The sequence below is a fragment of the Pantherophis guttatus genome, chromosome 7 (genome assembly GCF_059756535.1).
Source record: "Pantherophis guttatus breed Tessera chromosome 7, ASM5975653v1, whole genome shotgun sequence".
Lineage (NCBI taxonomy): Eukaryota > Metazoa > Chordata > Lepidosauria > Squamata > Colubridae > Pantherophis > Pantherophis guttatus.
The window spans coordinates 29683985-29699090 of record NC_142069.1 but is presented as its reverse complement, the minus strand read 5'-3'; the positions used below and the strand labels follow the sequence as shown (position 1 = coordinate 29699090).

The window sequence follows — 15106 nt, the reverse complement described above, 5'->3', positions numbered from 1 at the left end:
GGGGGATCAGCTGTGCCGTGCGATTTAGCTTCGCAAGAAAGCAGGATTTCCTAAACTGCGCAGCACAACTGATCATCAGAAATACCAGTTCAGAGGAACTGGTAGCTTTTTAAAAACTTTTAAACTACTGGTTCAACCGAACTGGAAACTAACTACTGATTCAACCGAACTGGTAGCTTTTTTAAACTACTAGTTTGCCCGAACCAGTAGTTTTTATCACTACCGGTTCATCCGAACTGGAGCGAACCAATAGCATTTCACCCCGGTAGTATGGCATTGCATATTGCCAGACAGCTTCCAATTCTGTCAATCAAAATATATTGTGCCACTATTCCATTACTCCTTATTTAGCTGATTTTTCTTTTGCTAAAAAAATATAAGAAGTAGGCACAGTATCAATATAAGATGTTATCAACAGGTCTCTATAAAATTCAGAGGAACGCTGATTGCACCACTAAAACCTTTTGAATCTTCCAAGCTACAAGCTATGTTTTCAGAATACAAAATAGTACCACTGCCTTCTTGTACTTAATGCAAGTATCTTGCTTACAATCCCATTTGAAGAGTTCTTCAATGATGTGGGAACATTGGCCACTTGTGTCAACAAGAGAGGTAAAATGATTACTATGGTTGTACTATGAAACTTACTTTTTCGTGAAGTCTCATCAGCAGAAACAGAGGTAGGTGGGCAGATTGTTGTTTCAGTAGATGACTGGGTCACTTTTGAGGACACTGTTTCTGGAATAACCTCAGCATTTTTCCTGCCAATGTGGAAAAGTCTTACAAATTCTCATTTGTAGGCTTCCAAAAACAATTAGTATACAGAGAAATCCCATAAATATTTCCATTCTTAATCCTGGATATCAACCACAAACCACTAACCTGTATTTTGGGAAGGTTACAGTGAAGTTTTTACTCCATTCACTGACTAGTGAAGAACAGGTGAAGGTTGCTTTGTGCATCCCGAAGAAGAATAAGTTTTAAAAACTGATTCCCAAATTGTGTTTTCTCCTTTTCTCTTTTGCTAAATCTGTTTTTCTTTGGATTATTTTTTAATGTAAGTTTGAGGGAGGGACCATTAGTCCTGCATTTTATACGCTACTGACTATTGGTATTACAAGATCAGGTTAAAATGGTTTAAATTATATCCTATCTCATAATGATGGTTGGGGAAAGTCTTCTTCTCTGGAGTTTTTTTTACTGTAAGCATCAACAATATGTCTGCTGCACAGCAGCACACACCAGATTAAAGTAAGATAGAGTAACTTGTGATTGGTTAGGTAGTCTTTATTAGAAACCAAGTCATTGTCTTAGATTAGGATATAAACCAGATCATTGTGTTAAGCTGTAAGACAATTTATTTGCTTACATATACATGTTACTGTAGGTATAGTGATTATTTATTTGATTACTCCTTTATTATTTTTACAAATGTTTTATTAAGCCAGGCTTAGACTGGTATCCTGTCTATTTGAAACTAGTGTATTAAATAAACAACACAACAGTATCCTGTTGTGATAGGTACATGGGCACATCACCAAAAAGAAAAATTGTATCTGAATAAAAAGTGGAGAACAGAAGAGACCTGGTAGCGCAGCAGACTAAAGCACTGTTATTAACATCAGCTGCCTGCAATTACTGCAAGTTCAAATCTCACCAGGCTCAAGGTTGACTCAGCCTTCCATCCTTTCTAAGGTAGGTAAAATGAGGACCCAGATTGTGGGGGCAATAAGCTGACTTTGTATAAAATATACAAAAGTATTAAGGCTATTGCTTAACGCATTGTAAGCCGCCCTGAGTCTCCGGAGAAGGGTGGCATATAAATCAAATTTAAAAAAAAAAAAAGATTATGTAATTGAAATGTATCGCTACAATTTTTTGAGGAACTGATATAACAAAAAAATATAATGTATTAAATTCATATTAGAGTAACTGTGACCACATGCTTTATATGTATATTTATGCTAATTAAGATGGATACTTTCATGGCCTTTTTATTCTCAGCCTTCTTTGTAAAACTAAAATTAAAAGCATAGCTGAAGGTTATATTTGTCTATGTATACCTTTCTTCAGGCATAGGGGTATTAGATTCCGAAGGCAGAAACACTGCTGTAGATTCTTCTGTTGTGGGGATGTTTTGATTTTTGATGTCTAATGGAGGAGGAGTGAACAAACTGGAGACATTGAAGTCAATATCTTGAGGGGAAAAAAGAAAAATAAATGAATGAGAGAGTCTGAGTGTCTAAAAGCTATTGTAATGTTCTGCAGTTCTCTCTAGCAGCAGAAGGTTCATTGTTGATTCCTTCCACCTCTCTGTTTCATAAGATTTATCAGTGCTTTAATAAAGAATAGTCAATTCATGCAAAATCAAGAAGGGGCAGCCTGACTAAAAGTCAGAAACCTGTGACTCTTCCCTCTAAAGCCCTTAAAAGCTAATGCCACAACCTGGATGTTTAAATTGCTAAAAGACATTATCTGTTCATTTATCTACTTTTTGATTAAGAAAGCACCTCCCATCTAGGATCTAGGTTTAGGGTTTAGCCCTAGAGAAAGGTAATACATTTGGCTGGAATACCATGATGGCATTCAACGCATAATTTAATGAAGTGCCTTAGACATTCCTTTCAGAAATATTGGTAACTGCATATAAATCATACTTAATTAAATCATCCATATGCAGCTTCTGCATCTGCCACTGATTTGAGTTCTCCTCAAGAATGGTTCATATATACTCAGTTTTTACCGCCATATCTTTAAAAGTATGAAGCATTTTTAAAGCCATTTGTTAGCCACCTTTATACAGTACCTTGCTTTTAAATACTAAACATTATTAATATAAATTATATATTTTCTTTGCTCCAAAGAAACACATAAGTTGAGAGCCCCTACACACACACAAATACACACACACACACTTTGCAACTCTTATTCTAACCCTGGATAACAAAAATCTTGCTATTGAAACTTGCATGACAAAGAAAGAAATATAGCACATGAGTGATATTATTGCAATGTATAGTTACTCCATAAGGCACATAGAAATTTCTTTTTCATAGTGAAAATTCACAGAATCATTTATTAATTCCATTTTCCGGTCTCCCTAAGCTGTCCTTTTCAACTGGGTACCAATTACATGTGTCTGCTTACAAGCTTTGTGGAAGAATCCAATTTGCCCTGAGAAAAAAGAATTTGAGTTACCTCCTGGAAAGAGGATCTCAGCATTTTGTATGAGAGGCTCCACAACTCCCACAACTTGGATGGAGGATACAGAAGCTATGTCTAGCTGCACTTGGGACCTGGGAGAAAGAAGCCAAGAAAAAACGCTGAACAGATTCTGAAGCAACAACCTATATAATTCATTTGTCCTAATCTCTCTTGCTCACCTTTACAGGTATGCTTCACCCACATGTCAACATATAAATATTAAACTATCCTGATACTTGATCTCTGAACATCTAATAAGATTTAACCTGATTATAACAAGTGCACATAAATAATTTAACAATACCTTCCTCTCCATCAACAATATTATCCTCTCATCCCAGGGTGAATGTTTTTTTTTAAAAAATATTTTTTATTAAACAGTTTTTTTAAAAACAAACAAAAACAGATATTTACATCTTCTTTTCAACATTTTGCATCAGTAATCCATATTTATACATTTGCTCTTTCTTATCTTAATATATCTTTTATACATATATTTTTAATATATCATATATATACCATTATAATATATTCTATTATTCTAATTATTTTATTTACATTTGACATAAACATGTACCTAATTTCCTATCCACAATTTTTATTTTCTTCCCATTTATTTCTATATTTCTCCACCTAATTTACTCATTATTTAGTCTTCCTTTGTTCCCCCCTTCCCCCCCCCTTTTCCTCCATTCCAGGGTGAATGCTTTTTATATTTATGTGGTACTAAACAGGAGATGGTAAGATAAGGCTATTATTGTTAAAAGATATATTGATATATATTAATTCACTGAAAAGAGAAAACATATCTCAATATTGGTTGCTCTTGAAAATGTGTAGGAAAGTGTGCAGCCTTGTCTTTCACCAGGATTCCCATCTGTTTCTGGTTGGTTACTTCATGAACAGAATATTAGGTTGAAAGCACTGCTGTTCGTATGGGTTTTCTGGAGAACTATTTAAAACCTAATTTGAAGGCATTAAGAACAGATTTAAGAGGGGAAGCAATTGGATTCGCCCCTCCTTCATTTTGGCAGTGAATGCCCATTCAGTTTCTTTCATTTCTTGAAAAGTTTGAGAAATGCTATATAAAAATGCTATATATGCTATATAGACTGCTAAATGCTATATAGACTGAAATAAACTTTTCACACACAAGCACATACACACTTTCCCACGTTAGTAGAACTGGCAGCGACAAAAAATATTGAAGATAGTTGAAAGTATGACAGTAAAAGAGAGCTGTTTTGGAGCTGTGATTGGAGAGATGAAGTTATTTATTTATGAAGTTATTTACAGATTTTTTTTTTTTACTTTATATCTAATTCTTGGATAGTTGAACCTATGCAAAGGAGTTGGGATCTTTTTATGTATCTGCTTAAACTACCTGCCACTTACTTGATTGGTTTGGCATGGCTGAAAAAGAAATTAAGATTTTCCTCTCTATATTACAAATAAAGAAAAAGTTCTCAAGAAGGTCTTTGAATGAGGAATGTTGAAATCATAAAAATTAAACTGCTGTAATCACTTTGTTGCAGTGATGAAAAAAAGATGCACTTTCCAAATGTTTCCCAGTTTTAAAAGAATTTGCCCTGGATGATTTTCCTTTATCCATTCTGTGGGTCCCCAGTTGATTTATGCTAAAATTCCCAACAGTAATGCTATTGGCTGGGGAATAATGAGCATTATAGTTTAATTCATCTGATGGGCAGTTCCAAAATTGGAAGAGAATAAGATATATCATTTTTGGTACAACATATTACATAGATAGAGAGAATGTGTGAAATAAGAGAGGTATTTCTCAATAATTCATTACTGAATAAGTATATACTATATGAAACCCCCAGTATATTGTCTTCTGGGACATACCTTTCATTCTCCTGGGGCCACAGTAGGTTGGGTCCTAGGACAATGGCAATGTTGCTTGGGGACATTTTATTCACTTCCTGTTGTTCAGCCAGCTTGGCTAAAAAACGAATCAGGTACCTACAAAGAAAGAGTGATTTGTAAAAGCAAAACTCAGTGCCTTGATTTTCTTAGGATTCTCATGTTTTTCCTATTGAATTTTGACCTATCACAGAAAGGCAAGGAGGAGAAAAGCTTTACATCTTCATTTAAGTAAGTCCATAAACCAACTTTCTGAATTAAGGCAGTAAACATAAAAATGCAAACATTCAAGAATATTATTATACATTATAATAAAACTTAAAATTGATCCTTGAAAGTTTTAAAAATTTATAGCTATGTCACACCTCAGGTTGTTGTAGTTGTCCTTGGGAAGAAGATTACAAACATCCTTGAGGCACTCTAGTTTAATTTCTGGTTCTTTGGCACTGAAAAAGAAAAGTGCAGAAAAAAAAGGATGTGATTTTTTTTTTTTGAGGCAGAAAAGGAAGACCAGAACAACTTGAAAATAAAAAGGATAATAGCGCTTGTGAGAATTTCTCAAGTTATTTCGTATTGCCTAATAGTCAAGGACAATGTAATCAGATTCTGGCTGTATTTCTTTTCATTTACATCCTCTAAGGTTTTTCAGATATGGATGGAGCAATCCTCTCTGGCAATAGCAATAGCACTTAGACTTAAATACCACTTCATAGTGCTTTACAAAGTGGTTTACAGAATCATCATATTGCCCCCAACAATCTGCGTCTTCATTTTACCGACCTTGGAAGGATGAAAGGCTGAGTCAACCAGTCAGAATCGAACTGCTGGCAATTGGCAGAATTAGCCTGCAATACTGCATTCTAACCACTGCGCCACCACAGCTGTCTTTAGCTCTCAGTTGGTGGGAGCACCTGGCCAAGCTTCTCTGAGGGTAGAAGCCAAACAAGTTGGGTGGGTCTGGTTAATATTTGCAAGGAGAATACTGGGAATACTGTCATCTGGGAATACTAAGGTTAATTTCTTGACTGTTTGTTTTAATGGAAAGACGACAGTGGCAACCATTTCATGTTGTTGCCAAGAAATTACATGAAATGTCCATGAAATTATCAGGAGTCAAGTTCAATGCAAAGGAACCTTGAACCTTGACTTGAAAGTAGATTTGATTGTCAGAGTTAATTGCTTGAGCTGAGATTCAATCTCAGATTTCCACAGTTTATTCTAAATTCCAACCACTGGTTGTCTCTATATTTTACGGGTCAGAATATATTATACGTTTTTCTTCTGCACTATCATGTATTAGGAAAGGAACATTTTTTGTCAGTTTCTAAGAAAAAAAAATTAATCACCAATACTATGAATATTTATCCAGAGATTAACAATTACACACAAACAGTAGGAGGTCTTTCTGGCTTGTTATTGGGTTGTTATTGTTCTAACTATCTGCCTATGGGAAATTGAATAGGACTAGAACTAGGCTGAATTAGTAGTCTAAGAATAATCTGAGATAGAAACAAAATTGGATATATTTCTGAGAGTTTTTTTTTAAAGGTATCTGCTGAAATATAGAATTTTCTTTTAGGTTTTTAATGTCTTTATTAATTTGAGATGAGGATATCTGCACTTTCTTAATGCTTGTGCAGCCTGACCTGTGCCAGCATATACAGTGGATATACTGTAAGAACTCTACACATCCATTGAAATGCTAGGTTTTTGAGATGTAAATAAAAATCAGATGAAGATAAATCAGGGTGCAAGAAACTTTGAAGTGTTTATCTTGATCTGATTTTTTCATATTTTAAAAACATGGTATTTTAAACAGGAATGTGTAGACTTTTTATATCCACTGTATATCTGGGGAGAAAATAGTTTTTATAACTATTTTTCCAATATAAACAAGGCGGTAAGTATTAGTTTATCAGATAAATAAAACTCAATCAAAGACTGAAAGAATTATAGTGTGCTTAAGCCCATCTTTCTATTTCCAACTCACCTGGCAGCTTTCAGCCAATCATCATAGAGTTCAGAGGTCATCAATGGCTGTGGCAATTCTCGTAGGTAACATTTTAGTGCACCTGGAAGCAAAAAAGTATGTTTCTGACACAGTATGACTGCCTAGCTGTAAACAAGATGTAAATTGCCTGGCATGTGTCGAATGTTTCAATATTATGAGAACCAGTATTGTAGCCAATCAGCAGAGTTTGGGCACTGTTTTCCAAACTGTCTAAAGAACCTTAAGTTGGTTACTTCTGTCTGAGAGAAAGATGGAATTATGCTGTGTAAACTTGCCACATTTAATGAGGTTCAAAATAAATATTTTCCTGTGAAGCAGCAAGAGAAGGTTCCTTAGATGCTTGAAGGTGTGGCAAAAGTGTGCTTTGCTTCTGTTTTGCTCTACTCAAATTTCACTGAAAAGCCTCTTTGACAAGAAATGATAGGTAGGTAGGTAGGTAGGTAGGTAGATATAGATATAGATAGATAACCTTTATTGCCATGTTTTACTGTGGGCACACTGGCATGCATTAAAAATGAAATTCTGTTTCCTGATCTCAAAAGTGTACACATACATAACATACACACCAGGGGTGAAATCCAGCAGGTTCTGACAGGTTCTGGAAAACCGGTAGTGGAAATTTTGAGTAGTTCGGAGAACCAGCAAATACCACCTCTGGCTGGCCCCAGAGTGGAGTGGGAATGGAAATTTTGCAATATTCTTTCCCCTGGAGTGGGGTGGGAATAGTGATTTTGCAGTATCCTTCCTCTGCCATGTCCACCAAGCCACACCAAGCCACACCACGCCCACCAAGCCACACCCACAGAACTGGTAGTAAAAAAAATTGAATTTCACCACTGATACATACATACATACATACATACACACATACATACATACATACACACACACACAGACCTACACCCATACATGCATATATTAATCACTGTCCATCTTGAATACATATCAGAAAGAGGAAGTTTGAAAGTTCACATGGTTAATACTATATGGAACAAAACTGCAACCGAATCTGGATGTTCTGCTTCGGAAACGGCAAAGCCTCCTCCCAGAAGGTAACAAGGAAAGCAGGTCGTGAACAGGATGTGTAGTGTCTCAGACAAGATCTCTTAGTACTGCTGATCACCTACCTGCCACAGCATGAGGGTCTACGTAGAATTCTTCCTGAATATTTGAGCCACTGTCAAGACAGTATTTTAGTTTCTTCAGCACAGAAGCTCCAGCTGCCAGCCGGAAGAGCCCCTAAAAGAAGAAACAAAAATAAGAGAGAAGCCAGGAGGTCCGTGGCAAATGAATAGCTGGACAGAGGGTGGCACCTACCTCTTCCTGCATACCTGTGGTCAACAGCATCATAACACAGGCTTCAATGGGAAGTGCAATCTCTCGCCCAGCAGCCTTTAGGTGAGTCTCTAATGGCATGCCATACACCCTTGGTACAGATGCATGTAATGGAAAAGGGGCATCTAAATAAGGAAGGAGGAGGAGAAAGGACAAAGATTAAATAATGTTTGTCTATTAATTTCCAGAGTTATCTCCTGTCTCCTCTTCTGGGCTAATATCAGGTTTTTTGATGTACACAGAACAAAAAGCTGAAGCCATTTCTAGCTGACTACCACAATTTAATGCAAATAACAGTTAATGCAAACATCAATTAAAAAGGACCACATCTAAGCAGATGACCAGAGAATGACCCTACCAAAAGTGTTAATGTTCAGTTCCCACATATTGCATTTGCAGCCCTTTCTGTTTAATATTCTCAAAGTTCTGGCTGAATAATAACAATTTATTTATTGCTAATGTATTTGCTTTGGTATTTGCTCAGGGGTGAAATCCAGCAGGTTCTGACAGGTTCTGGAGAACGGGTAGCGGAAATTTTGAGTAGGTCGGAGAACCAGCAAATACCACCTCTGGCTGGCCCCAGAGTGGGGTGGGAATGGAAATTTTGTAATATCCTTCCCCTGGAGTGGGTCGGGAATGGAGATTTTGCAGTATCCTTCCTCTGCCATGCCCACCAAGCCACACCATGCCCAAACCACGCCCAAGCCACCCCCACAGAACTGGTAGTAAAAAAAATTGGATTTCACTACTGTATTTGCTCATACCAAAAAATGCATCTTAAGTTGTACCTGTTTGGTTGTGAGAACTCATTAGCTCTGCCAAGCTGGAATTTAGAGATTCCAGAGACTTCTGGTGATATTCTGCCTGGATTTCCAACAACTGTCACAGAGAAACAAGCAAATAGAATTGTAATTCTAATTAGTATTTTTCCTACAAGTCTTGTCTATGGAGAGATGAAATTTTCGGAAGTTACATGATTTTTAAAATATAATATAAATAAAATATAAGTAGAGTAGTTAACAAAAGGAATTAAATCTTACTTTGATAAAGTACTTAGCATAGCTGTCTTCCTTGGTTGAAAAATGATACAAATCAGCCATATATTCATCCTGGAACAGTATTGGGAAGTATTATTCCTTGATACACTCGTGAAAAATTAAACAAAATTTTATCACTATATTTATTGACATTCATTCATTACAGCAGAGTTTCCCAACCTAGGCGGCATTCACATGTGGCCTTCAACTCCCAGAATTTCCCATGGCTGGCTGGAGAATTCTGGGAGTTGAAGTCCATGCATCTTAAAATTGCCAAGGTTGGGAAACTGCATTACAGCATCAATAAATTCTTAATACAGATAGGGAGTATACTTGTAGTGTACTTCTTGAATGTAACTGTATGGCTCTGAGGATACATATATGCAACTAATGGAAACCAACAAATTCTTATGCTTCACTTGTGGAAGCTACCCAATACACAATAGAATTGATAGTAGAGACTGATTCCATCACTAGACAATCTACACACATCCAATCAGATGAAAAGAAACTACATCAATACTTCATTCTTTCTAGTTTATTTTTTTAACTATTTCTCAGCTCTCCTGTACTTGATGAATTTCTTACACAAGCATGTTTATTTATACCAGAATTGAAGAGTGGACTAAGATTAATCAATAAATTCTTGATCAAGCTATTTCTATGTTTAAGTACCTTGCTCTGCTCCACCTTCCTTTTCATCTCCTCTTCTTCCTCCTTCAGATTCTCCAACTTCAAGGCAGCCGACGAGGCTCCTGAAGTTGTGACAGCACTGACAGTGTTATTGGAATTCTTGGCAGCTTGATTTAGACTGCATTAAAGGAAAAAAAAAAGAAACAGGTAGATTTGATGGTATTTCAAAATTAGGAAACAGGATATGTTTGATATGAAAAATTTTCTTAATAATCAGGGTTTGAGCTGTTATTGTGAGGCCTAAGATTGACACTCTGGATGCAAACACCCAGGTGATGCTATATTTTCTGTGGAGTGGGAAGCCCAAACTGTTTTAACAGCAGTTTTAGTGCAAATTTTGCCAGACTAGAACTAGGGAGGCTTGAGTTCAAAATTTGTCTCATTGTGAAAATGTATTGCACAGGTAAACAACCAATAACACCCAGTTTATTTATTCTGCACAATTTGGCAATTTCACACAATCTAAATTTCAAGATAAATCACCAAATTTAGATGGTACAAATTTAGATGTTAAAAATAAAAGGGGTAAATTATTTCCCCCAAGACATAAAACAAGCCAAGAATTTCAGTCCCACCTCTTCTAGTAACATCACTATCACATTCTTGTAACACTTGGATACAAATCCTAATCCCAAAAAATATTGTCCAAGTTTACTGAGTGGTTATTTTATTTTACTCTAAATTATTTCACACTGTTGTGAGAATAAAAGGGGAGAAGGGAAGAAATCTGTCTGATTCTTTTGATTGTTTATAAATAAGGCAGGATAAAAATGAGTCAAGATTGGGACACTTAAAAGATTCCTTCATATCATATGAATATAATATTATTCCAAGTCAAGCCATTAAGTTGGCAACAACTTTCCCTTTTAGCCTTTGGCATAACATGGATAGCATAAGAGCACTATGGGCATTGATGGACAGTCACTTACCAATACTTTTAAGTAAATGAAATGTGAATTAGACTTATCTACAGATGGAAAGTTGCAACTAGTCAGTATTATTTCTAATGCTCAGTAATACTTAATTATTCCTTAGTTCATCCCAATGCAGTATTAGAACTGATAACAATGAAGCAGGAGAGTGACTTTATATTTATACCACTCAAATTACAATATCCATATGTATATCCATACAATTCTTATGTACCAAAAAAACAGTACATGTATCCACTTGAACACACAGATTAAAATGTTACACGGAAGGTCTTTCCATAAAAATTAATTTAGTAATCGGCAAACCTGAAAGAGAAACAATGCTACACTCTCTGTAACATTTGTGTGTATAAACATAACTCTTTATGGACATTACTTTGCACTGACAGTGGACTTCTAGAAATAACAAATACATAAAATTACTTTTTCCTTGAAAGAGGCAGAACACAAATCTAAACATTAAAGTAATATTTTGTAATTATGATACCTAAAGTACTTTATGGATTTATGGAGGCTGTAACCAGGTAGGCCCTTATATAAGACTATATAAGGGCCTACTATGAATAAACCTCATATATATATATATATATATATATATATATATATATATATATATATATATATATATGAATATGAGGTTTATTTTTTCAGTTAGCAAGCATAGTAGTGAAACACTTTATTGATGTGAATATGATAGCAAGCAGTTTCTAACTGAAAAGACATCTTAAAAACATGAAAGCCACTTCTAACAACCTTGAGAATTTTGTTTCCTACTACTGCCATGGATTGATGGCAGTTATCCAACTCTGGCAGCTGTTTTTCTTGTCTAATTCAGACATGGCAAGTATTGATGCTAAGATGCAAAGTAGGAGTTCCACCACTGAGCAATCACTTCTCCTTAACCTATGCATTTGCTTAGAAACGTTAAATAATTTCTGCAAGTCAGCACAGAAAACAAATAGTAATGTAAGACATATGGAAAGTGGGATTCCCGAATTGACATACAATTGAACAGGCATGTGGGGGATCATGCATCTGTGCAGCTTTCCCCAACCTGGCATCTCTTAAATACAGGCAATCCTTACTTAATGACTGCTGGTTAACATGTGACATCATGCTTAATGATTGAGGATGATTCACATAACAACTGCAGCTTCTAACTGCTGTAAGTCAGTATGCTCACATGACATTTCATTTTATGACCATGCCATTTAGTGATGGAGTTAGTGGTCCCAATGGCAGCGGTTAAGTGAGGACTATAATATGCCACTGGCCATGCTGACTGTGAGTAATAGGAATTACAGTACATCTGGTAATAGATTAGAAAAATGATATGCTAAAGATTTGAAGTAGTTTTGAAGTGCTAAACTGTGTTTTGTTCAAACATAACTTCTTTCAGTTGGCAGTAATTCAGTGGTGAGTTTCAAAAATTTTTACTACCAGTTCTGTGGGTGTGGCTTGGTGAGCGTGGCATGGTATGGCTTGGTGGGCATGGCTTGGGCATGGCAAGGGAAGGATACTGTAAAAACTCCATTCCTTCACCAATCCAGGGTAAGGTTACTGCAAAATCCCCATTTCCTCCCAATCAGCTGGGACTCGGGAGGCAGAGGATAGATGGGGGCAGGGCCAGTCAGAGGTGGTATTTACCGGTTCTCCGAACTACTCAAAATTTCCACTACCGGTTCCCCAGAACTGGTCAGAACCTGCTGAAACCCACCTCTGCAGTGATTGCATTATATCATAAGGCATTGTGGCTAGCTCACACAAACCCTAAACCTCAAATCCAAGGAAATTGTAATTCAGAATGTTAAATTAGTTGGTACTTTAAGGCTTTGGATGGCAGAGATCTTGTTGCCAAGGTAATGTTATCAAAAACACAACCAGCCCTGGCAGAACATGAACTAAATCTTAAAGAAACTTTTCCTCATCACTCCTTTCAAAGGTTTCAATGAGCCCTCCCCATTTTCCTATTTCATTATATCACACCCCCCAGTACCGGCTTTTGATGGTGTTCCAATCCAGAATAAGTTTCTGAAGGTTCTTTTTGTGTTTCAGGATGACAGGCAGCTCCTCCTAGAAGAGATTGGGATGAAGGAGTTAGGGCCGGTTCACACTATAATTGGCTCCCATAAAGCACCATCCTCATCAATAATTTTTAACTAATGTTTAAATGGTCTTTAGATACACCTAAATATACAGTAATAATACTAATATAATCATAAAAATGTCAAATACAGTCTAAACATTTGACTGTTATATTATTATGCAAGCAACCATAATAATAATAATAAGCTACAATGGCCAGACACAGCAGTAACAAAGATACTTTGGAATATCTTCAAGAAATATCATTTGCCTGCAAGCAAGAACTGGTGGGATCACAAAATAGACAAATAGAAAACGAAGAAGCTAAAGTGTTCTGGTATTTTAAAATTCAAACAGACAAGCACCTGCCATATAATGCCTCAGATTTAACAACTGTTGATAAGAAAGACAAAAAAAGTCTGGATAGTGGATCTTGTTTGTTTGTAATCCACATAAAACAGCCTATTTCTTACGTTTCCAGAATTTTATTCTTTTTCTGACATTAATGTTAAGATGGCCCTTGCAAGGACTCTGTATGAGAATTTTCACCTTAGCCAGATTTGCTATTTATTTGCTAGATTTATATCCTATCTTTCCTCCAGGAGATCAAGGGAGCATACCTAGCAGTCTTTCCTCCAATTTTTCTTACAACAATCGTTCCATGAGGAATGTTGAGTTGAGAAACAGTGATTGGTATATAAAGGCATTCAATGAGCTTCCAATGACTGAGAATGGGTTTGGCTCTCCTGAGGCCTTGGGTGGATTCTTACTCTACTATGCTTTTCTTACATTTGAACAGCAGAAGCAGTTAGTGATCTTTCTTCTGGCACCCTGACAGGAAATGCCTGTTTCCTGATTTTGCTTACGTTAGAAAGTCAAGCATGACAAAGTAGTTATTTCCAGTGCATATTGATCCTTAACTATAGCTGTGAGCAGCCTTACAAAACGTAAGCAACCTTTTGATTTTGTTCTAAATGAACATTACAATCAAAGTTCCCATAGCTCCTAAATTACAGCAGCTTTTGCCCATTTGTTAGGAAGGACTATGTGGCTGGGTTTCCATCAGCAATTGTTTAACCATAGTTTACTGCATGAATTGCACTGTGGCTGGACAAATTGTGAAAATGCTGGGGGTTAAGTAAACATGGAAATAGGAGTGAAGAGAAAAAAGATGAAAGATTATGCTGGTTTCTGACTATAGCAAAGTTTTGATTTGATTTGAGACTAAAGATACCTCACTCAGTTTATTCAGGGGTTGTAGGACATCTTGTTCGAGAGTAATTTCAAACTCTGCAAGGATCCTGGCCAGCATGCTTTGAATGCAGCAACTCATTTCTAGAGCTTTCCTGAAAGCAAAGAAGAAAGAAAGAGTTGAAAACCTGACTTGGAAGGTGAAGAGTATCAATCTACCATAACACCTCTGGGGATTAACATATAATACAAGACAAATTCCCTGTGTGTCCAATCACACTTGGCCAATAAAAAAATCTATTCTATTTTTTTTTCTTTTGCTTCCTGGTTTGGATCCTTCAACAGCTGCTGCTTCTCATATCCAGCATTTTCTAGATACCGTATATTGCATTGCAAGTCATGTGCAATGGGAATCGAGAGCATCAAATTGGGAAAACTATTTTTTTCAATTAGGTTGCCACAATTCTAACTTCTGTGATTATTACTAGGCATGCTTTAATTTCTCTATATGTATCCCATCTTTTTGCCCAGAGGATATATAGGGCCACTAAAAGTAAAAATAAGCAGTTGAAAAATCTAGTTTAAAAGGGATAAAAATCACAACTCATTCCAATTGAAAAGGATGAAAGGTGGAAACCTGAGCACAATTCCCAAAGAAATACTCTCCAGAATTTGGAATTACTTGCATGATTGGAGATACAAGACAGTAACTTCATTCCCCATATTCATTTTCT

General features: G+C 36.2%; 1 protein-coding gene across 1 annotated transcript in view; it reads right to left on the bottom strand.

The window, feature by feature from the left end:
- SH3BP1 (SH3 domain binding protein 1) overlaps nt 1-15106 on the bottom strand; it is a 32476-nt gene that overhangs the window by 1535 nt on the left and 15835 nt on the right. Inside the window, exons 5-17 of the mRNA XM_087873860.1 lie at nt 14416-14527; nt 13093-13169; nt 10147-10282; nt 9475-9543; nt 9223-9313; nt 8417-8559; nt 8227-8338; nt 7079-7160; nt 5454-5534; nt 5071-5187; nt 3199-3296; nt 2064-2196; nt 649-761 (exon numbers count right to left, since the gene is read on the bottom strand). Of these exons, the coding sequence (XP_087729986.1) occupies nt 649-761; nt 2064-2196; nt 3199-3296; nt 5071-5187; nt 5454-5534; nt 7079-7160; nt 8227-8338; nt 8417-8559; nt 9223-9313; nt 9475-9543; nt 10147-10282; nt 13093-13169; nt 14416-14527 (1364 nt within the window). The remainder of the gene's footprint in view (nt 1-648; nt 762-2063; nt 2197-3198; nt 3297-5070; nt 5188-5453; nt 5535-7078; nt 7161-8226; nt 8339-8416; nt 8560-9222; nt 9314-9474; nt 9544-10146; nt 10283-13092; nt 13170-14415; nt 14528-15106) is intronic.